Source organism: Sitophilus oryzae, unplaced genomic scaffold (assembly GCF_002938485.1).
Source record: "Sitophilus oryzae breed Bouriz unplaced genomic scaffold, Soryzae_2.0 scaffold_1372_pilon_pilon, whole genome shotgun sequence".
NCBI lineage: Eukaryota > Metazoa > Arthropoda > Insecta > Coleoptera > Curculionidae > Sitophilus > Sitophilus oryzae.
The window spans coordinates 1272827-1296509 of record NW_022146029.1 but is presented as its reverse complement, the minus strand read 5'-3'; the positions used below and the strand labels follow the sequence as shown (position 1 = coordinate 1296509).

The 23683-nt window shown below is 33.3% G+C and overlaps 1 protein-coding gene across 1 annotated transcript in view; it reads right to left on the bottom strand.

Annotated features, from left to right (window-relative positions):
• The window catches only part of LOC115875318, a 38118-nt gene extending 14635 nt beyond the window's left edge, over positions 1 to 23483 (bottom strand). Inside the window, exon 1 of the mRNA XM_030890738.1 lies at positions 23102 to 23483. Coding sequence (XP_030746598.1) covers positions 23102 to 23483 — 382 coding nt within the window. The remainder of the gene's footprint in view (positions 1 to 23101) is intronic.
• Positions 23484 to 23683: the final 200 nt, after the last annotated feature.

Genomic DNA, 23683 nt, shown 5'->3' with positions numbered 1-23683 from the left:
TTGAATTATGGGTTTGTTTATTTTTTATGAAATGTTTTTTTTTCTATTTAAATAAACATAGCTTTACTTACAAAATCACTAGCTAGCTATTTTTAAATACAGGGTGTTAATTAGGTAGTATCTGGCCAACTTCAGGAGGTGATTCTTTGAGTGTTTTTAAGGTAAAAAGTTAATTTAAACATGTGTCCGGAAATGCATAATTTTAAAGATACAGGGTGTCAAGATGTTTCCTAATAGACATTTTTTTATTAAAATATCTCAAAGATCCGTTGGCCGATTTTATTGAAATTTCGCCGTGTTGTGAACTTTGATAAGTACACAAGCACAAATTAAATGATAATAATTATTATTTACAACAATATTCAAACGGTAAAAACTCATCAACTTATCCCAATAAATATTTGACAACGCCTTGGATTCATTTGTTTTAACGCCTGTTGGCAGTGGAAACCTTGCAAGCTTTTTCTTTGTCCTAAGTTGTTAATTAAAAAAAATAATAATCATATAAAAAATATGGTAATTAGTCTAAATTTATTATTTATGTGATTCTGCTCTTTCTCGTATAATTTGCCCCTTACGGAAATAGTTAGATTAAAATAGCCAAACTGTACCTAACAACCCATGCCTTGACATATTTTCTTTTAAAATAATATCGCTTTCTTTATCCGCCGGTCCAGATTTGAACGGCCTTGCCCTGTTCACTCATCAAGGCAGGCTCTATCGACATAAGTACGTGTTGACAGGCAGGTTATTGAACCCATGTTGCTTCTAGCATGTCGTTTTTTCAAAGATGGGTCCCATATAAACGCGGCCAGAAGTATTTTCAATACTAATACAATAAAATATAAATTGTCTCCTTCTTCTTCAAGTACCGCCTCTTCGGCACCATACAATAAGGTGGAAAACACGTAGCATCGGAGCATTCTTATTCTTAAATCTAAGTTTATATCTCTACTGCAAAGAAATTTTTTAGTTTTAAAAAAGAATTTCTGGTTATCTCAATCCTGGACTTTATTTCTTGCAGTTGTTCGGCAGTTTCATTTATTATTGTGCCCAAGTATTTGTAGTGTTGGACTTTTTCTATTGGTGTGATGTCTATTGATATTGAAGTATTTACATTTTAGTCTTGAGTAATAATCATGAATTTTGTTTTCTTAAAATTCATATTTAGCCCATATTGTTTGCAGGAAAGATTTATTGTTTGCAGATCTTCATTATTGTCTGTCATTACTACTGCATTGTCAGCGTATCTGATATGATATGTTGATTCGTTGACCATTCACTTTGATTCCCTCATCTCCCTTTTCCAGAGCTTCTTGAAAGATGGCTTCACTATATATATTGAAAAGGAAGGGAGACAAGAGGCATCCCTGACGTACACCTATAAATTGTCAAAAATTTTATATTGATGAAATCTATCTTTCTGTCTAAACTTTTATTAAAGGGAAGGTTCTTGGAAATCTAAAATTTGCTAACATTCATGGAACACAGGCAATAAAGTAGGCATTAACAATGCGAACGTTATAATAAAAGAACGAAAAATTTCTTAACGTAAAATTAAAGAAGCTTTTCTATTAATTCTCTCTCTCTCTTCAGTCCTGACACCCATTAGGGAGTGTAATGGTCAGCGTAACATCATGGATGATTTTTCTCCATGCGCCTCTGTCTTTTGTCATCTAGATGACATCGTGCCTTGGCTTGCTACAGCTAGTCGTGATCTGGTCTATCCATCGAGTTGGAGAGCGGCCACGTGGTCTACGTCTCTCCACCTTGCCTTGAATTATGAGTCTTTCCATATTGTCCGGACTTTTCCTCATTATATGTCCAAAATATTTTAGTTGTTTTAGTCGGATCTTACAGGAAAGCCTGTTAGTATTATTAAGTTCATTTATAATGGAAACGTTTGTACGGCGTTCAGTCCATGGGATACGGAGCATACGTCTATAACAATACATCTCGGTAGCATCGATCTTCTAACTTTCCGCCTGTCTGAGAGTCCACGATTCGCAGCCATACGTCAATATTGGGAGTACCAAACAGTTGACTAGCCGGTTTTTGGTGGCTCTTGAAATCTGGCGGTCTTTCTAGATCTTGGTCAGTCTCCCAACAGCTACCTTTGCCATGTTGCACCTACGCTTCACCTCTTCTTCCGATGTGCCTGTATTTGTCAATAGTGATCCCAGGTATACGTTTGACTTAACGACTTCAAAGTGGTCGATATGACTTATATTTGGATGGTTGTTATGTTGCATATCAACTATCATGATTTTGTTTTTTTGCGTATTTAATTCCAGACCGAGCCGATTGCTTTCGTTTTCTACCCTATTTACTAAATTGATTAACTCTTCTTGACTGCTAGCGAGTAGTGCTGTATCATCTGCAAAGCGTAGATTATTTATTTTTTGGCCATTTATTGAAATGCCTCCTTCCCATGATTCTAGCGACCTTCTCATTATGTATTCTCCGTATATGTTAAATAGTTGAGGAGACAATACACAATCCCTGTCTGACTCCTTGTTCGAGGGAAAATTCCTTTGAAGCTGAATCCAGTATTCTAACTGATCCTGTAGTGTGCTGATACAACTGGATGATAAGTGAAATAAGATGTTGCGGTACCCCCACTTTCTTTAAGATTTTCCACAGGTGATGCCATCTGACTTTATCGAAAGCTTTTTTATAGTCTACGAAACAAATATAAAGAGAGATGTTGAATTCCCTTGCTTTCTCTATGATTTGGCGCATATTCAGAAGATGTTCCCGAGTGCCTCTGCCCTTGGTGAAACCTGCTTGTTCTGCTGGAATTTCTATTAATTGCTTCATTTAAAAATAAATAAATGTATTGCTCAGGCATCTCTAGACGCTGGTAATGTGTGGCTATAACCTTCTTTGATTGTTCATAAAACAAAACTTACCAAAAAAATATACCATTTACAGATATTTTAAGCTTTTCAATATTCAGACATTTTATATAGCTTTTCTCTATTCTTTTTTTTTTCTTCTGATTAGGGGACGTTAAACATTTTTTGTTGATTTCCGTTTCAGTGGCGAAATACCTCAATTTTTATAGCACTTACCTATCTAATTTGAGGTTTACATTCCCAAGAACACTAAAATTACTTAAACAGTAATAACGTGCATTCTACACTCACCCTCACGAAAAACGGACACCTTAAAATTGTGATTTTAAAATTTAATATATTGTGTTCTAGTTGTCGATAGAGTTTGACGATTTTTTAAGCAATTTGTAGCTAAACTGTTTGACTTTTTAGTATCTCTTTCTAAATTAAAATTGAAAGTTTCCATCTGTCAATTATACGAGGTAAAACAAATTGTTAATATTTTGGTGAAAGTTTGAAAAACCCTGTGGAATACGTTAACAAAACAATGAATTTAAAAATCATTTTATCATCTTGGTAAGTCTTTTCTCGATAGTTTGTTTTTTGACTCATCTCAATAGCTTTATTTTTATTGGAGATATTCGCTTTTGAATAAGACAGTATTGATTTACAGCAAATTGTTTATTAACGTTTACTTTAAGTAGTAGAGATGGTTTTAAGTTCTGAAGTATCGGCTATTGTTGCGCTTTAATTGATCATGGTAGAGATCAACTTTTGGACTTAAAACCATATCTGCTAGAGTATCTGCCCAACAGACAATAATAATATGATTTTTGATAGACAGTGACGTTACATAAATCATCAACACTATTATATAGGTCTGTTGACTTGGACTAAACGCAAAGGTATGGTTTTAATGTAAAAAGTACGAAAAAATGTTATCGTCTTCTTCAAAATTGAATATCTCCAATAAAAATAAAGCTACTGAAATGAATTAAAAAATAAACTATCAAGGAAAGATACATCTAGATAATAAAATATTTTTTAAATATCTTACTTTGTTAAGGTACTCAACAGGGTGTTTCAAACTTTCATCAAAATATCAACATTTGGTTTTCTTTCGTATAATTTACAGATGTCAACTTTCATTTTTAATTTAGAAAGAAGTACTAAAAAGTCAAATAATTTAGCTACAAATTGCTTAAAAAATAATCAAAATCGGTCGGCTGAAACACAATATATAAAACTTTGTGAGTGTAGATTAAAATAGCGTTAACGTCTCGAAGCTAGAAAACTCCACACTCTTAAAACAATCATCTCGGGTTCCCACGAACAGATTTCACTGTTCCTTGAAAACGCCCGCGAATTCTTGTAAGTCTTTTTAGGCCACAGTGGTCTGGCGCGGACCTACACTAATCAATTCTAAGATCTTGATCACCTGTCTGACTTCTAACGAAATCGTATTCGATTTCGATAGAATGAAAAGAATTTAAAAGAACACTTTTAATTACATAGATGAGTTTTAGTTATTTGATTTTATACGTAGGAATGTAATAATTATGTGAATTAAGTAGGTATATTATTTTATATTGTTATTTTGTGTTTGTAATTAGTTGAAATATTAGCATAAATTACGTACCGCATTATAACGTTCTTGTTCGTCATATACAGGGTCGCTGTTATGTATGGAAACAGTCGATTATTCGGAAAAATATACAAGGTACCGCAAAAAATTAAATACAAAAGTTATAGGGTTTTTAAATATCTATTAGCCTTGTTATTAGCTAGTACAAAGGCTAGTAGTAAATTTAAGTATACAGGATCGGTCATAATGTTGTGGCACATCAAAATTTATTTTTTTAAATTCAACCCCCTGTATATTATTGCATATTTCAATCATTCCTTCAATTTGAAGCAATAATCGTAATACACATAATGTACCTAAATTCAACCATTTCCGAATTATGAGTTTTGATTTTGAAATGTTAAGCGAAAATTTTGTAATTTCCAGGCTTCATATAATCTCATTTTATACATCTATGTATAAATGCTAATTTGAAAACTAATGTCAAATATTATTAAGTATCACTGTTTTCGCAGAATGGCATCGTTAAATGAAACCGGAAAACACATCGAAATTAATTTAATCGAATTGTTTAAGTGATATTTTCAAAAGTCAATAACTCGGAAATGGTTGGTTTGAGCAGTTTGAGGTATAGTGTGTGTATTTCGAATTTTGCTTAGAATTGAAGAAAGAATTGAAAAGAAAAATTGTTGTTCCATTTAAAAAAAAATAAACTTTTATGTGCCACGACTTTATTACCGACCCTGTATACTTAAATTTATTACTCGCTAACCGACATTTAAAAATCCTATAACTTTTATATTTAACTTTTTGCGGTACCTCGTATATTTTACCTAATAATCGATCGTTTCCATACATATCAGCGACCCAATCAGCGACCCTGTATGTGTGTTATTAAATTTTATATTTTTATAGTATTTTTACAATTAAGACTGTGAGTCTCGGTATTATTATGAAATTAATTTTATTGCTTTTTGTAGCAAGTTTGCATGAATATTTAATATAATTCAATTTATTATACAGGATGGCAATAAACCATGGTAGCTGTAATATAAACCATTATTTTTGAAGAAAAACTTCTTTATGCACGATGCGAGTAAAAATTGAAGGCCGTGAAGACTGCTGAGATGGCCGTGACATACGAGACCCGAGAGGAAAAATGGTAACGTTGACATTTTGATCTTGGAGCGTCGGCGTCGTAACTCGGGCCCTATGTGAGCTAGGGGACTGAAACCTGGATTGTAGAGGGTACTCGAAGAGCATTAAACATTTTTTTTATCGAATAAGAAATATTTGTATTAAACTATAATTTTTTAATAAAATATTAGATTAATAATCAGAGATGCACTAATATACCGGGTACGTCACAAAAATGGCTTATATATGTAAAAATATACGAAATAATATACATGTACTGATTTCTTTCGAAAATCGACAACTATGAAACTATGATCCCTTCCCGGACATAAACGGTACATTGTGAGACAGGAAATTGTAGAGAGAAACAAGCCCTATAACATAGGATACAACATTTTAATAAACAGTGCTTTTCATAAAATCAATAAAATTAAAAATATACGAAATAAAATAAATGTACTGATTTCTTTCGAAAATCGACAACTATGAAAATATGAACCCTTCCCGGACACAAACGGTACATTTTGAGACAGGAAATTGTAGAGAGAAACAAAATGAACAGTGTTTTCCATAAAATCAATAAAATGAAAAATATACGAAATAAAATAAATGTACTGATTTCTTTCGAAAATCGGCAACTATGAAACTATGAACCCTTCCCGGACACAAACGGTACATTTTGAGACAGGAAATTGTAGAGAGAAACAAGCCCTATAACATAGGATAAAACATTTTAATGAACAGTGCTTTCCATAAAATCAATAAAATGAAAAATATACGAAATAAAATAAATGTACGGATTTCCTTCGAAAATCGACAAAAAAAATGTTTAATGCTCTCCATGAAACTGTGATCCCTTGGCGGATAAAAACGGTACATTGTGAGACAGGAAATCGTAGAGAGAAACATAGGATACAACATTTTAATAAACAGTGCTTTCCATAAAATCAATAAAATGAAAAATATACGAAATAAAATAAATGTACTGATTTCTTTCGAAAATCGACAACTATGTAAATATGAACCCTTCCCGAACACAAACGGTACATTTTGAGACAGGAAATTGTAGAGAGAAACAAGCCCTATAACACAGGATACAACATTTTAATGAACAGTGCTTTCCATAAAATCAATAAAATGAAAAATATACGAAATAAAATAAATGTACTGATTTCTTTCTAAAATCGACAACTATGAAACTATGAACCCTTCCCGGACACAAACGGTACATATTGAGACAGAAAACTGTAGAGAGAAACAGGCCCTATAACATAAGATACAACATTTTAATGAACAGTGCTTTCAATAAAATCACTAAAATGAAAAATATACGAAATAATATAGCTAGATGGGCATCTCTTAACCGGTTACAGGACGAGACACTAAAAACATTAGACGATCCGACCCATTTTTCGAAGGTTCCTTGATTAAATATTAGTGTTTTTAACACAGCCATAGCACTCTAGATTGAAATTTAAAATACAATTTTGTTTTAAGCGAAAATATCATAAGTTACTAAAAAAAATACTGAGAGTGCCATTTAAAAATCAAAAGTTGTAGTCATTTCCGGTGAAACAGGAAGTGACAGAAAAAAATGATTAAGAATTGAGTAGTCAATCAATCCTAATTTATGTCATATACTAACATACCAAATCTCGTTTTTTTTATAAGAAAAAATAAAATAGTTATTGGGAGTGAGCCACTTTTGAGACCCGGTATGGTGGAAAATTGGCTCGAGGATAATATACTTCACAAGGTTTTATCCAGAAACTTTCTTTAATAGATATAATTATTAATATTCAAAAAAAAATATATAAAAATAAATAGTTCTTTTCCTCTGTTGGAAGGCAGAATATTGCTGTCGTATATAACCTTTTCTTCTTTTAATTTAAGAACGTGCGTTTGGTAATTTATTACAGCTAAATCTATTAACACCAAAAATGCAAATCTACCCTGGCCGATTCTACAGACAGTTGAAAACAAATTAGCAATAAAAACCATACCACCCTGAAACTGCGGCTTAAATATTTTTTACTTTGTAAGTCAATAAATTGTAGAGGTTATGGGTTTTAGTTCATAGCCTGTAGTGACACTAATCCTTTGACAGTACCAATACAATATTCCAATTTTTATTTGAGCAACAAAGTAATATGTATATTTCGGTAAGTTTAGAGATAATTGGATTCTATGGCGAGACCATCATATAAATTATATTTTGAAATATTGTTTTATAAGGTTAATTAATTTATTCAAAATAACATAATATTGCCAAATAAATAATGGCGCCTTGTATAGATTTGTAGAGAATAGGTTCTTTGATGTTTCAAACTAACACACCAAATGTAATCTAAAGGAGGGTTTAGACTATTAGTTAATTTAGACAAATTGGCCTGCGTAAGTCGGATCAAGACAATAGTAAAATGTCAACAGTTTAAAATTTCTAGTTTATTGTAAGTTATTGTAGAAAATTATCATGAAAGTGTAGTTACACCCTCATTAGTAACACTTATATCCTGGCCCTTTATTTTTTTTTTGGTGTTTTAGTTTTCTTTCATAGATTACAGTTGAGGGTTGGAACCTTCAGTGTTAGAACGGCAAAATAAAACAGTAATTCATGACAATACACAAGACAACACTTTAATTTTGCACTGAACGCGAGTTTTGCTAACCAGGCGAATTGCTAACCATGCTAACATAACATTTAATCATCAGCAGATGATTAAAACAATTTTAATCATCTGTTGATGGTTAGCGAAACGCGTGTCCAGTGCAGAATTAAAGTGTTTTGGTTTCATTTTGTATTTCCTTTATAATAATACATATGGCAATAGATGAAAATAGCAATTCGACAGAGCGTTTTTGTATTTCACAATTATTTCTCTATTAGATTAAGTACAGAAATTTATCTAAGATTCTATTATTTATGATCTTGGTTTTTATGTTTAATATTTTAATAGTTTTTTATATAAAAAAAAACTTCAGATAACTTGCACTGACTATCTGAAAGGGTAAACAAACTCACATTAATATACAGGGCGCTACAAATTCGGGATACGACCATTGGTATCTGGGAAACCGGAATAGATACGAACATAGTTAAATTGGGGCAAAGTTGTGTCTTGGGATATTCGCCAATATTCTGTTAATAATGTTTCAAAATTTTCAAGGATTGTTGGGTTTTTTAAAGAAAACTGATTTTTTGGAAAATCAGTTTTATTTTTTCCTGTTCAAGAATACTTTTGAAAAAATGGCAAAACTAACAATTGCACATTCTCATAGCCACTTTATAAGGGATAACTGATCGTATCTAAAAGATTCAAATAAGCAATATTCAGATCAGTATTTTAAATATATTATTTTTACCTTTTTGTATTATGAATCTAAAATCTGAATGTAACGATCTAGTAATATACAAAATATTAACTTTGATTATTATAAATATATCAACTTCTACAAACCAGTTTCTAATGTTATACATGTTCGAAAGGATTACCACTCTCTCTAATGCACAAATTTTCCAATTTTATGCTTAGCCTTTTCAACAGATCTTTTTATACTTCCGAATGCATTTTGTACTCTTTTTTTGTAAATGTTAAGGTGTATGTGTCAAATAATGCAAAAAAATATCCTTTGGAAACAGGTTCAGGAACCTCCCTGTCCATTATACTGTTCCACCATTTTCAATCCATCTTCCGGGAAAATTATTGGATTCTTTGTGTTATACAGGGTGTTTCAAAAAACATGTGCCATCTCTCGTGGGGAAATTCCTCACTTAAAAATAAGATTTATTTTTCATATTAACATTGGTCCGATTCTGCTTTGTTTCCTAGCTACAGGGTGTTGAAGTCTTAATATTTTTTCGATTTATTTTACTTTTTTTCCAAGTACTTTTAGCGTTCCGAATGAAATTTTGAGGGTAAAAGTTACTATAAATTCGACATCTTTTAAAACTAAAAAAGAGTCGTCACATTCACCAGGGACGTGCATATGGGTTATCAGTGGAATATTTTTCTAAAAAAATCATGTACGCCACTGACTTTTATTTCTTTTGTTAGCGAAATAGTGTAAGTAGTTTAATGCCGATTAAAAGTTGACTCTTGATATTTTGCCAATTTCGACCTACTTGATGAGATAAACGCAATTTTATTAATTTGCCTTGATCCAAGTCTAACAGCAATCTTAAAAAAAATAATATCATTAACTTGCGAAAGTTTTAAATAAAAACTCGTTAACTCCTTTTCAAAAAATATGAAAAAATAGTCCCTATATACATGGGTATGGAAATGCATAGTTTTAGAGTTACAGGATGTTAAAACTTTTTAAAATTAGGCTTTTTGTAATAATTATCGTAAATACCATAATTTTATTATTTGAAATTACTGTATGTTGGAGTAATACTAATAATAACTAATAGTAATAATATTTAATAATAAACTAGGTAAAATATATAATTTATTAATCTCATTTTTATTTTTATTTGGTCTATGTATCTCACAAAATATCGGCTAATTTGAGGATATAAAAATACTACCAGGTAGCATTGACAAAGTGGCGATGAGACTGTGGAATTATTTTAGGAGTTTCTAAAAAGTAAGGACAGGAAAAAATAAAATTAATTTTTAAAAAAATCTTTTTTTTTAAATAACTCTTCAATCTTTTAAATTTTTGAAACATTTTTGATGGCATCTTTGGGAACATCCTAAGGCGCAAATTTCCCCCAATTTAATTATGTTCGTATCTATTATGGTTTCCGAGATACCAATGCTCGTACCCTTAATTTGTAGCACCCTGTATAAATCTGCACAAATTTTATACAAAATGGCACAAACAATGGAGACAAATTCACCACAATACACCAAAAGACTTTACTTTTACACTGGACGCGCGTTTCGCTGACCATGTTAGCATCATCAGCAGATCATTAAAACTGTGCATCTGATTAAGTGGTTACGTAATAAATTTTTCACATTTTCCTCTCTCCGACTTAATAGATCGCCCATAGCGATTCACTTCGACATGTAAACACCGACCCAAGATATCTCTTGCCGATGGAGTAGACATTATTAATTTAATATTATTGTTATTGTGATGAGAGTTTAAAACCCGAAACTAGGTTTTTAAATAAATCCCTATATGCTGTGAATTTCATTGTTGTTTATTTTTTTTATTTAAAATTACCCTTTAGCAAATTCATTAAATGTAAAAAAATGCGAGCAACAAATTTAATTACAATTTAAGTAATCTACCGGATTACAATGAGGATTTCCAACTTCTAAACAAAAATTCCTAATGAACAAATTAAAATCAAATTGGTTACACAGCAAGCCAAAGCGAGAACACTGGGTTTTTTCAAAAGGTTAGTATTGAAAAAATCACGTAGTAAGCTCTAATCGGCGAAAATCTGTTAGATAATTTCTTTTAAAGTAACGGTAGTATTAGTTTGCATTTTTGAAGATCAAATTTGGCTAAGAAAAGCTCATCCCTCGTACGTCTATTAAAGAATGTTGAAAATAAATGAATGATCTACATGTTTACACGCTCGAACACAACATTTAGTTAATTAGGTACTGATAAAAACAGAAAAAGATGTTTTTAGTTACTTGTAACCTTGATTGAAAATATACATGGTGTCACTTCAGGCAATTTTTCCATTATTTAGATATAAAAAATATAAATTTAAGACAGTTTTAAAAATATGAAACTGTAGTAATGTCAATGTGGGCTAAACGAAAATTCATTAATAATTCGATTTTTATTTAAATACAGGACTTAGAGATCAACTATTATTTTAATAGTATTACATATTAACATTTGACTACAGACTAACTTATAGCATGACTTAAAAGCATATAGGGAATTTAATGCTTTAATGTGTGTGCTAATTACCGAGATTAATTGCCCGAGGTTATTAACGCTTTATAAGTTCCGTGGTACATAGTTACTTTTATTTCTTATTGAATTTAGTATATTTTGACTCTTTTTAAAACGACAAAAATGTGTTGCATTCATTAATCTTTCGGTATATTTGTATAGGTAGCTAGCTTTGCTACTGACAGGAACTTTGTTTGTTGCCATGTTACTCTTGTATTAAATGACTTGTTTATAAACTGATGGTTGTTGTCAATCGACTTCAGTTTTTTGTCAAAAAACACCTTTCGCACGAATTCGGCACACGTTTGAGTATGTTTCCATCAAAATGGAGGAAATATTAAAAAAAGGTAAAGAAGGACGATAAGTGTTAATTCCACTTAATAGTGAATTCTTTTACCAAAAGGAATATAAAAAATACCTTCAGTGGCCGAGACAGACAAATATTGTAGCAGGTGATGTCGATGAAACTGTTCTCTTGTAAATTTAATATATGTGGTGATGATGGTGATGTAAATAAATCCAGGGGAAAACATGATAAGCGCCCTTTTAATAATTTTATAGGAGAGCACTGGACGGCTGGTAGTTTTAGAATGTAGAATGTTTAGGGGGGGGGGGGGTTAATCACCGCGATCTTACAAATCTATTGTGTGTTCCCCTCTCTTGATTTATAACGGGTTATAACTCATCATACAGTTTTAGGGCTTTGACAAAAGCCAGTATCCAAGAGACGGCTCCACAGAAACCAGCTTTCCATCTTCGACATCAGTCGTACCAAAGTTTATGGCACGAACGGTTGTCGTCTCGGCACACTCAGTTATAAGGTGTTCTAGTGTTTCCCACTTTCCCCACACAATCTGCATTCGCCGTTGTTTCTCAGCTTCTGCCTTCTGAGGTGGTCATTGAGGAGACAGTGTCCTATTAGAAACCCCGCGACAATCTGAAGATTGTTCTTATTCAAATCAAGTAAAATATTCTATTTTTCGCGGTCGTACGTTCTGAGGAACTTTTTCGAGTGTCTTAGACGGTTGAAGGATTCGCATTGCAGGTTACGGATGGAGTCCTCCAGGTCCTTCAGCTCCGTTTTAAGCTGGTTTCCGCTTGGAAAGCAGAACGGCTTGCGCATAAGCATGTTGGCTTTTTCATTGCCTTCTATCCCTTGGTGAACGGGCATCCAAAGTAGAAGGACTTTGTTTTCTTTGTCTAATTTGTTTAGCTTCTCTAGGCATTCTTTGACCAATTTCGAATGGTTGCTGAGTTGATCGCTTTTAGTGCTACTTGACTATCGGATAAGATGGCTATTTTCTGTTTTCGATAGTTCCTATCTATTTCGATAGCGTAGATTTCTACCTGAATGATGCCATGAAGTAGATGCCCACTGGTTCGGAGTATTTAGTTTTCAGCAGTATACGATGCTATGATATGGTTTCACTTGCTGAGCAAACTCTTCCTATCTTCCAATCCTTTTTATCGTTCAATACTACAGTGAGCTGTTTCTCAAAGATGTAAATTCTTGGTATGTCATCGACTAGGACCGGGAGGAGTGGAATTTTCTTTTTGAGGGTGTTCCAAGCCTCTGAAAATTATCCTAGTATTGAATCCGTTAATGACCATTCTAATCATTGGCATAACTACCGACGACAATGTGCAGTGGTGTTAGGTCTAGGATGACCTCTATTACTGATGGTTGAGCATGTTCTCATAGCACCAGTGATACAGATGCATGTCAGTCTGGTGGTTATCATGTTCCCATGTATTCTATATTTTTACTAGGCATATATCATAGTATGTGACAACTTATTGCCCTGCAGAATTTATACATTTTGTATAATAAACATGTGCCAACTCTATGTGCTTATGTGCTTTAAAGAAGAAGCCTGGCTAAGGCTCAGCAGGTTAGGAGGAGAAATCTAGAATGCCACTCTATGTACTCGTAAAGAAGAAAATATTCGACCAATGTGTACTACCAGTCATGACCTATGCATGCGAAACCTAGGCACTTTTGATTTACATGACATAATATTTTATGTTAACGGAAGGGAGCTGATATGGAAGGTATAGTGAAAATCAACCTTAAAACGGACATCATAAGGAAGCAGTTGCGCATAAGCAGGTCGCACAACTTTCAATGGAATGAAATATGCTGGAAATAACCAAGAGGGACCGTAAAAGAATAGAATGAATACGACCAGATCAATAAGACCCAGATAATAGAAGTCATCCACAGAGTCAACTCCCTCAAATGGCAATGAGCAGGATACCTGGCAAGAAGAACGGATAACAGATGGACCATAAAAATTTCAGCATGGTACCCACGAGGAATTAAGAGACCTAGAACAAGACTGAACCTGAAATGGGACTATAATATTAGGAAATTAGCAGGGATAAATTGGGCTCGCATAGCCAACAATAGACAACAATGGGCCCAACTACAAAGGGAGTATGTAAGGGAGGCTACAACATAATTTGAAATGGTTGAATAAGCTGAAAATGATGAAATGATGATACATATAATCAATAATTACCTTGAACACACTGTATTGGAATTATTAAAGTTCGTGAATTGTAAACTACTAACAAAACATAAAAACAAAATAACAACGCATTTAATAATACACCTGAGACAATCTGTTCAAATAACAAACAAACATACGCTTACACTCATATACGATTTGAAACGAGATCGTATCAGGTCGACTTCTCCTATAAATTTCTTTGTTCATTGTTCTCTCTCGCCGATCGCGTAGTTTTATGTCGGTGTTTGCCGCTATAATTCAAGCGCCTTATGACCAAACAGATGTACCATTCGTCACTACGCTCGTATATGGACACTCCTGAACTGCCTTAAGCATTTCTCATGTTTGACTCGGTTCAGACGATATCTATAAATCTAATTTGTCGATTTACTCGGATGATGTACTGCTTGATCTTTGCTATGATTAGCGGCTTGGTTACTAATCATTGTATATATTGTCTTTATTTTTTATTGAATTTATAAATCTAATTTGTCGACTTATTTGGATGATGTACTGCTTGATCATTGCTATGATTAGAGGCAAGGATACTAGTGATTTTATAGGTCCTTTAATTTATTGTTTCCTTTGATTTTGTCATTCTTATGTTTATTCTTTATGTAATCATTAGTTCAGTATTATTACTCTGGATTATGTGGGCTATCCACTATATGAATGAAACTATTAAAATATTTTTGTTCCTGTGTTGCTTAATTATGACAAATACCGGGTGTTTCTCGAAAGTGGGTCACTCCTATAACTTTTTTATTTTTTTCAGATAAAAACACGAGATTTGGTATGTTCGTAATATACCATAAATTGGGATTCACTGACGTATTCAGTTTGTTTTGGTCATTTACTATTTCACCGGAAATGACTAAAACTTTTGATTTTTACCCTATGCATTTATTTACTTTGTTTGATAGATAATGACATTCTGAAAGAATGACATATATCAATGTTTGACATTTTTTGTTAAAAACATAACACGTTTGGTGTCCCAGAAATAAGTGCAAGTATTTTAAGGGGTGGTAGACCTCGATAAAAGAAACATATTTTCTCTTTCTCTTTCCCTAAAATAACGGAGTTATTTTAGAAAATTTAAAAAAAAATGTTTCCAAAAAATTTTTTTTTGTAAATTTAAAGATCGCGCACCCTATACCTGCACGGACCGGCACGGACCAGACCAGTAAAATCTACCGGTGAAGGTGACCGTGTTATTTAATAGAGTAGAGCACATTAGACCAGTACCAGCACGTACCGCCACAAGCCACGACCGTCAAAACAGGTCGTGTCGGTCAGGGACAAATATGACCGGCAATATTTATGCCTGGTCGTGCTGGTCCGACCTAATGTGCGCACCGGCGAACCAGCACACCTCCACAAACATGCAAATATTGAAGGGTTTGTCAGTATTTCGAGTACGCTAGCTGGCTCAAGTTGCATGATGTAGGTTAGATTTCGTTTATTTTTGTTCGAACCTTTAAATCGTTTTAAATATGAATGAAAAAAAGCTTATTTTACTGGTACAAAAGTATTCAGAGCTGTGCGATACGAGCCAAGCATTTTATATATAGAGACCAAGAAAGAAAAGATGCAATATGGGAGTCGATAGCAAAAAAAAATAATTAAATTTGATTTGTGACATTCGAAAATATTGGAAAAACTTTTCTTCGAATCTTTTTAATTCAGGAAACAAATAATGAAATTCGCCATATTGCTTTCTCTTTTGATTTATAGGGTGAACCCAAAATCTTCTTTTTTTCTTAGCTTCCTTCTCTTCCTCCTCTTCTTCACACAACATGGCTAAAATAATAATTTCTTCCTCTGAACTACTCATTTTCAATACTTCTATGTTGCACGCTCTAGTAGTTGAGCCTTGACAACTGTACTTTTTTCGAAACTCTCGCTTATGTTGCTGGTCTGTGGCGGTAAAGTGTGCGATGTCATGCAGGATGCAGGTTTGTGCTGTGCTGGTCCGTACTGGTCCGTGTAGGTATAGTGTGCGCGATCTTTTAATCTACTACCTACCTATGTTGCCATATTATCAAGAAATTATGTTTTTTAACTAAAAAATAAAATAAAAAAAAATCCAAAAAATGTTTCAAAGAATTCCGAATTTTCAAAAAAAAAAAAAATTCGCGAAAAAAACCTCATAGGCGTGTTCACCTTGTATTTTAAAATTAAATGTAGAGTATACTGAAAACACTAATTTTTAATAAAAGAGCCTTGGAAAAATACTTTTGATATCTAATGTCTTTCGTGTCTGTTCCAGACCGGTTAAAAGATACCCAAATCCTATTTTTAATAACAAAACACTAGCGTAAGATCTGCAAGACCAAGACCAAAATGCAAAATCAGTTCCACAACTCTTTCGCTCCTGCATTTTTTCCAAGTTTTTTATTTACATCTCATCTTTGATAACTAATAATTAAAGAATATAACGAAGTTAATATACTTACCCCACCTCCCTATAATTTACTCAATAAAAAAATAATAATGATATCTAAGTACCTCTAGTAAAAAACTATACCCTGCAACACCGGGATCAAAACCAACACTACTTATTAAACTGCAAGACCAAGACTAAAATCTAAGGAAGTCTTGGTTTTGATTTTGCATTGGAAACACTGAAACTTCTGTTATTAAACTGATGTTGCAACACTGAAATTTCTGTTATTACAGAACACGGGTTTCTGAAATCTATTGATCCTTATTTTCACCAATTAACCAGCGTAAAAAGACTGATTCTTTTTATTTCTAAAAGACTTTCTAGTTTGTTTGTCATTCATATGTCATTAAATCTCTCAAAGAACTGTAGGATGAATATAACAGCTCATTTACAATTTTTTTTACAAATTTTGTGATATTAAACTCCATTGAAAAGATGAATCAATTATGAAATGAAATTTCTTTAATAGAAATAATGAAATTAAAACAAAACAATATTTGATAATTCTATTTTATGAAATTGTTCCGTATAATACCGTTATTTTTCAGGAACCAATCCTTACCATAGTTTATCAACCTGATTAACCTAGTTTTACAGCTCCTTTTAAAAGTTATCAAAAAGTAGACACTTTGGTTTCTAAGCATTTTTTTTTCAATGATGATATAAAATAGATGAATAGAAATATAGAAAAATAAAATAGAAAAATAAAATAGATGATATAAAATTTTACAAAAATGTTCCTTCCTCAAATATACAGACCTTATTTTCTTGTTGTTTTCTAGGAGGAAGCAGCTTAGGAAAGAAATCGAGTGACATGTTAGCAAAGAATAAAATCTTCCTGGTGTCAATTCGAACTTCAATATAAAAATATGTACCATTTCTGCAACCTGCAACTTAAAAAAAAGATAAAGTAAGTATTGATAAACATATTTTTTCATAAACTATAGATACGTTTGAAAATGAAAGAAGAGTAAATTCTTTTGCTGAAAACGAATTTACACCTTTAATTTTAAAAAAGTCGTTAAGAAATTATTTACCGGTAATTATTATGAAATTTAAAGCTAGATAATTTTAGAATTATTTACAACTATACAGTGATGACTGTTATAAATAAAAGACACCATTTCTTCTTAATATTAAAATAATATTTCTACAAATATTTAGTGTACATTTGGTGTCAGTAGGGAAGATTAGATTTGATTAGAGTACTTCTTTGAGTATTAACAGAATATAAGACTTGAAAGTATACAAAATGGTTTTCATTTCTATATTACCTATTTAAAATGTATTAAAAATTAAAACTAATTTAATTTCGGTCTTTAGATCTTTGAATGTCGTAAATGCGTTTGTAGGCGGATGGATATTTATGTTGAACATAAAATTATTTTTAAAATATTTACCAGCACCAAACCAAACCAAACTAACACGTGTTATAAAAATAAATAAATTTTTGCCTTTGTTAATATTCTTTAAGGTTTAATCCATAATTAACGCATTTTTAATAAGTTTGCTATATTTAAATTATATAGTTAAGAAATACCTACTGAAAGAGATTGATGTTAATTTATTGATAAAAAAATATTACTTCATAAATCATAAAGTCTAGACTATAATAACCTATAAACATAATATAGCCTATTATTATAGTCTAGACTCTTTCATTTAAGAAATCAAATATTTTTATAAAATATAATTATTGGTTCGAATCTCTGCTGGTACACTAAATAATTTACATAATTTCAATAACATATGTAACACCTATTTTTTACCATTCTGGATGTACCGTATGATCGAAAAAAAAGGCGTCCAGTTGAATTGCAAATGACACTATACGTGACATTCCCCATATAATTTTACATATAAAATGACAGCGATCTTCATTTCATAGCCATAGCTGACGCCGTATTTTTCGATTATATTGTATAATATTAACTGTGAACTGAACCCATTAGCTCATTTAACTTTGTTTTAAATGGCATAAGGCAGTCGTAGGCTAGACTGTAGAATGTAGTAGGGGGGTTTAATCACCGCGACCATACAGATCTATTGTGTTCCCCTTTCTTGAGTTGTAACAGGTCATAATTCATCACACAGTCTCAGGGCTTTGACGAAAGCCAGTATCTGAGACGGCTACAGAGAGGCCAGATCTCTTCGAAATCAGCCGTACCAAAGTTTATGGCACGAATGGTTGCTGTTTCGGCGCACTCGGTGATAAGGTGTTCTGGTATTTCCCCATTTTCCCACCGAATCTGCATTCGCCGTTGTTTCTCAGCTTCAATCTACTCGAGGTGTTCGTTGAGGAGACAGTACCCCAAAGTGTTAGAACCCTGTAACAATCCGAAGATTGCTTTTACTTAAATCAAGGAAAATCTTTGATTTTACTCGGTTGTAAGCTCTGAGGAACTTGTTTGAGTGTCTTAGACCGTTGGAGGATTCCTATTCCAGGTTACGGATGGAACCCTCCAGGTTCTTCTGTTCGGCTTTAAGTTGGTTTCGGTTTGACAAAGCAGAACGATTCTGGTCCAGTTAGTGGAGTGCTCGCTCCTTTTCTAGCTAGATCGTTTGCTTTTTCATTGCCTTCTATCCCTTGGTGAGCGGATAGAAGGAGAGGGGCAGGTGAGTAGGCGAACTTTATTTTCTATGCCTAATTTGCTGCCTAAAGGATGCTGGGGTAGATGCCCACTGGTTTGGAGTATTTTGTTTTGGGCCCAAATTCTTCTATCACTGTCCCTTCTTTGGTTTTGGAAGCATCAGTATCAGTAGCGGGCTAACAAATCTTTAGAATGGTGAAAATATTATGATATTCTCGAAACTTATCGTATCATCAGAATTTACGATAGACCTGATAAGCAGACTGGAAAATCTGTTTGTTAAATTTTCCTGTTTGGTATTAATATATAATTATATCAGCAAAACTGGTATGACATCCAACCATATGCCATAATTTCCTCTACCTTTTATAGATAACAACCATGAAATACAATAAATATTTTCAGTAATAATATAAAATGAACATGGACACTCATCTATTCTAATAATTTATTTGCATCATTAATGACACATAATAAATTTACAAGAGAACAGTTTTATCGACTTCACCTGCTACAATATTTTTCTGTCCTGTATGTGTGTTTTAGTAAATTGCTTTAAATTAAAAACTTAAATCTTTCCATGCTTCTTCAGCTTTTTTATATTTCCTCCATTTTAATGTATTTTATTTATCATATGACTATTTAACATATTCAAGCTTAAATAGCAAAGTATGTAAAATATAAAAAATGATACAAACCAAAAAAAAGCGTCTAAAGTACCAATTAGAATTAGAATAAGTGGGGGGGGGGGTTAATCTCTGCGACCTTAGAGATCTATTGTGTCCCCCTTTCTTGAGTTATAACTCATCATACAGTCCCAGGACTTCCTACGGAGACCCGTGTCCCTCACAGTCGAGGAGCTACGACCCAGACTGGGTAGACGAAACGGTAGCTTGTGTCGTCTGTTGGGTTTAGAGGTAGGAGGTAGGCTCCCGACCCTTGGAGGAGGTGGTAGCTTGTATGCCACTTGCGGAGGATGGTCTCACGCAAGTGTCAGCTACCTCTCCTGTAGTTCTCTTTGGGTTTGGCCCCTTGGAACTTTCATTGTTACTGTTCCCAGTGTCGCTAGGCGGTTTCCCCACAGCTTCACCGGTGATGTTTTTATTACTATTATTATCAGATCTCATAGTGTTCCTATGAGTCGCTAGGGACAGTCGGTCCACTTCTACAGAGCCCCGCATGTAGAAGTAAGGGGTAAAATACAATGGGGTGCCCCCCGGTGCCCCAAGGTTGAGGCTGTCCGTAGCCCCGTCCGGTATCGTTATATGTCTTGGTGCAATTCTCTGGCCATGACACTACAGTCAGGGACAAGACGATGAGTGAGATGCTTCTTAGACCAAGCCAAGTGCTAGAGAGGATTCCCCCCAACACCTGACCAGGAGCTTCCCCACCAACGACAAGGTCTTGCATCTCCTAGGGGAAGTAAAGTACCAAAATCAGTATAAACATTCACATAGGACAAACTTTAACAATTTACAAACAAATATCTAGCTTATTCAGATAATCTTTCGACTCAGGAAGTCCTCTTGGTTCGCCATCAGGAAGTCCTCTGGTTGGCCGTGATACTATGTTATAGGACATTTTTCCGCAATATGTCTGATGGTCTGGTCTTTAATGTAAACATGCTTGAACATGTGCCGAATTCATGAAAATGACGTTATTTTGACAAAAAACTGAACTCGATTAACAAAAACGGTCATTTATAAGAATGTAATTTAATACAATAATAAGCTGGCAACAAACAGTTAACCTGAGTTCCTGCCAGCAGCGTTAATTACCAATATAGCGGAAGATTAATAAAGACAATATTTGTCTCGTTTCAAAATGGGACAAAATAAACTAAATTCGGTAAGAAAATCTTTATCTATGTACCACGTGTATTATAAAGTGTTAAAACCCTCGGGTAATTATTGTTCTCGGTAATTAACAGAGAGAGAAACTTTACTCTCGGTAATTAATACCCTAATATTTCCTTTAATAACAATAACAATAACTATCTCCTTATAAAATTTGTTGGGTGGTAAATAAAACCATTCTACAATTTGTTAAGATAAATCATTAAGATTATTTCACTTGTTCATCGAACCTAATCCCAAACAACGGCGACATTTTTTTAATAGACAATGGTTTACATTCAAATATTTTGCTAGTTGCAAATATCGGTTTTGTAATTAAATCGGAATTTCCCATATATACTGTTAGTCGACCGTCCCGGGGAAAAACCTAACCTACCTCGCCCGCTTTTTAGCAGCGACAAAATAGACCATAAAAAGAAATTAAGTGTGAACTGTCTTTCTTTTATTGTGGTCGATGGTGACACCTTTACTGGTCTGTCATCAAAATCAGTTTGTTACGCTTGCTGACAATTAAAATTCAAATTCTTTTTGTTTGTTAGTTTATTTTAGATAGCAGCTCGATTGTTGCCATTTTTTTCAACGTCTAAATTAATGTATCGGTTGGATGTTTCCGGGGATTCACGAGAATAATTGTCACCTGAACGGCGAGTCTCGGCTAAATTTAATGGTATACAGAGTGTCCTGATATTGGGTGGAATATTGCGTATTTTTAGAATCAAAATAGGTTCATTGGACACAATTTACCTCTATACAAAGGCGCTTCGTTTATCCGTTAGAGGACAAACTTAAAGTTAATGAATTTAAAATATATGAAGCTTATTGTCAAATATAATTTGTGATCATCATCATCATCATTTAGCTTATACCGTCCACTGCTGAACAAAAGCCTCCCTTAACTCTAGCCATTTCCTTCTATTTTGTGCCACTTGAATCCAGTTTCCAGCCACCCTGTTAATGTCATCTGTCCATCGACTAGGAGGTCGTCCTCTGCTTCTATAGGCCTCGTGTCCCGGTCTCCATTCCACAAGTCCTGCCCAATTCCATTTAAGATGTAAGACAGATATCACCGCATCTCTTACTCCTGTTCGATTTCGTATTGTATGATTGGGTATTTTATCTCTGAGTGTAACTCCCAACATAGACCTTTCCATTTTCCGTTGCATGACCTGTATTCTATGTATGTTCTTTTTTGTCAAAGTAAGCGTTTCAGCTCCATACGTGAGGACAGACAACACACACTAGTTAAAGATCTTTCTTCTTAAACATATGGGAATATCAGATCTCAGTATATGCCTTAGTTTGCCAAATGCCGCCCACGACAAACCTATTCTTCGTAGAATTTCTTGGGTCTGATTATCCCTTCTAATACCGATCTCATGCCCTAAGTATTTATATATATATATATATATATATATATATACATTATATATATATATATATATATATATATATATATATATATATATATATATATATATATATATATATATATATATATATATATATATATATATATATATATATATATATATATATATATATATATATATATATGCACTTGTTCCAAAGGTATGTTATTAATGTTTAAATTTCCACTTAGTACTAGGTTTGTCATGTATTGTGTCTTTGACAAGTTAATTTTCAAACCGACTTTTTCCGAAGCATCATTCAGCATATCCAGCATATTCTGTGCCTCCTGTATGTTGTCTGTTATTAAAATAATGTCATCTGCAAAACAGAGATGATTTATCAATTTGCCATCGATGTTAATTCCTGTTGAATCCCAGTTTATCATTTTTAGCATACTTTCTAGCACAGCAACGAATAGTTTAGGGGACAGTGTGTCGCCTTGTCTTACCCCTCGATCGATATTGAATTTATCTGTGCATTGATTTGTCGATATTCTGACGTTTGCCGTGGCATTATCATATATATGTCTTATGATTGAGGAGTATCGATGATCGATGCGACTCTCACTTAGTGTCTCTAGAAACTTCCGCTGGTCTACCGAATCGAAGGCCTTCTCGAAATCCACGAAGACAAGCATTAGTGGTCTATTATACTCATTGCATTTCTCGATAAGGACCTTGACTGTTAGAAGATGGTCATTTGTTCCGTAACCTGATCGGAAACCTGCTTGTTCGCTCGAAAGAAAAAAGTCTATTTTATTTGTCAAACGCTTGGTGAGTATTTTAGTAAATAATTTGTATACGTGGCTAAGAAGGCTGATGGGCCTATAGTTTTTAAGGCCTGTAGCGTCACCTTTCTTGTGTACAATAATGATGGTTGCGTTGTTCCACTGTGATGGGGTTATTTCTTCTTCAATGCATTTATTAAATAGGACATTTAAAGCTTTGATAATTTCTGGTCCTCCTTCTTGGATTGACTCTATTACCAATCCATCGTCGCCGGCAGCTCTTTTGTTTTTCATATCTCTAAGGGCACTGATAATTTCTTCCTCGGTTATTTCTGGAATTTCTTTCGACCCCTGATTTATTACCTTTCGGATGTCGGTTTTGATCCCCTGCGGTTTTGATGTGTAAAGTTCTTGATAGAAAAGTTTAATAGAGTGTAGGATTTCCTGTTTGTGTGTTACTATGTTGCCGTGCATATCCTTGATCTTTTGTATTTCTTTTCTTCCCATTGTACTATTTCTCAATATCTTCAAACTTTGATTCTTCTCTATGACTTTCCTCCTATGCTTTCTGATTTCCTATGCTTTCTGATAATTTGTGATACTAACATAAAATTCTATATTTTTGCTTGATTATTAGCGCATAACAGATGCTTCTGCATAGCTTGATGTGGCAAGAAATATTTTTTGAAGATTAGATTCGGAAAAAC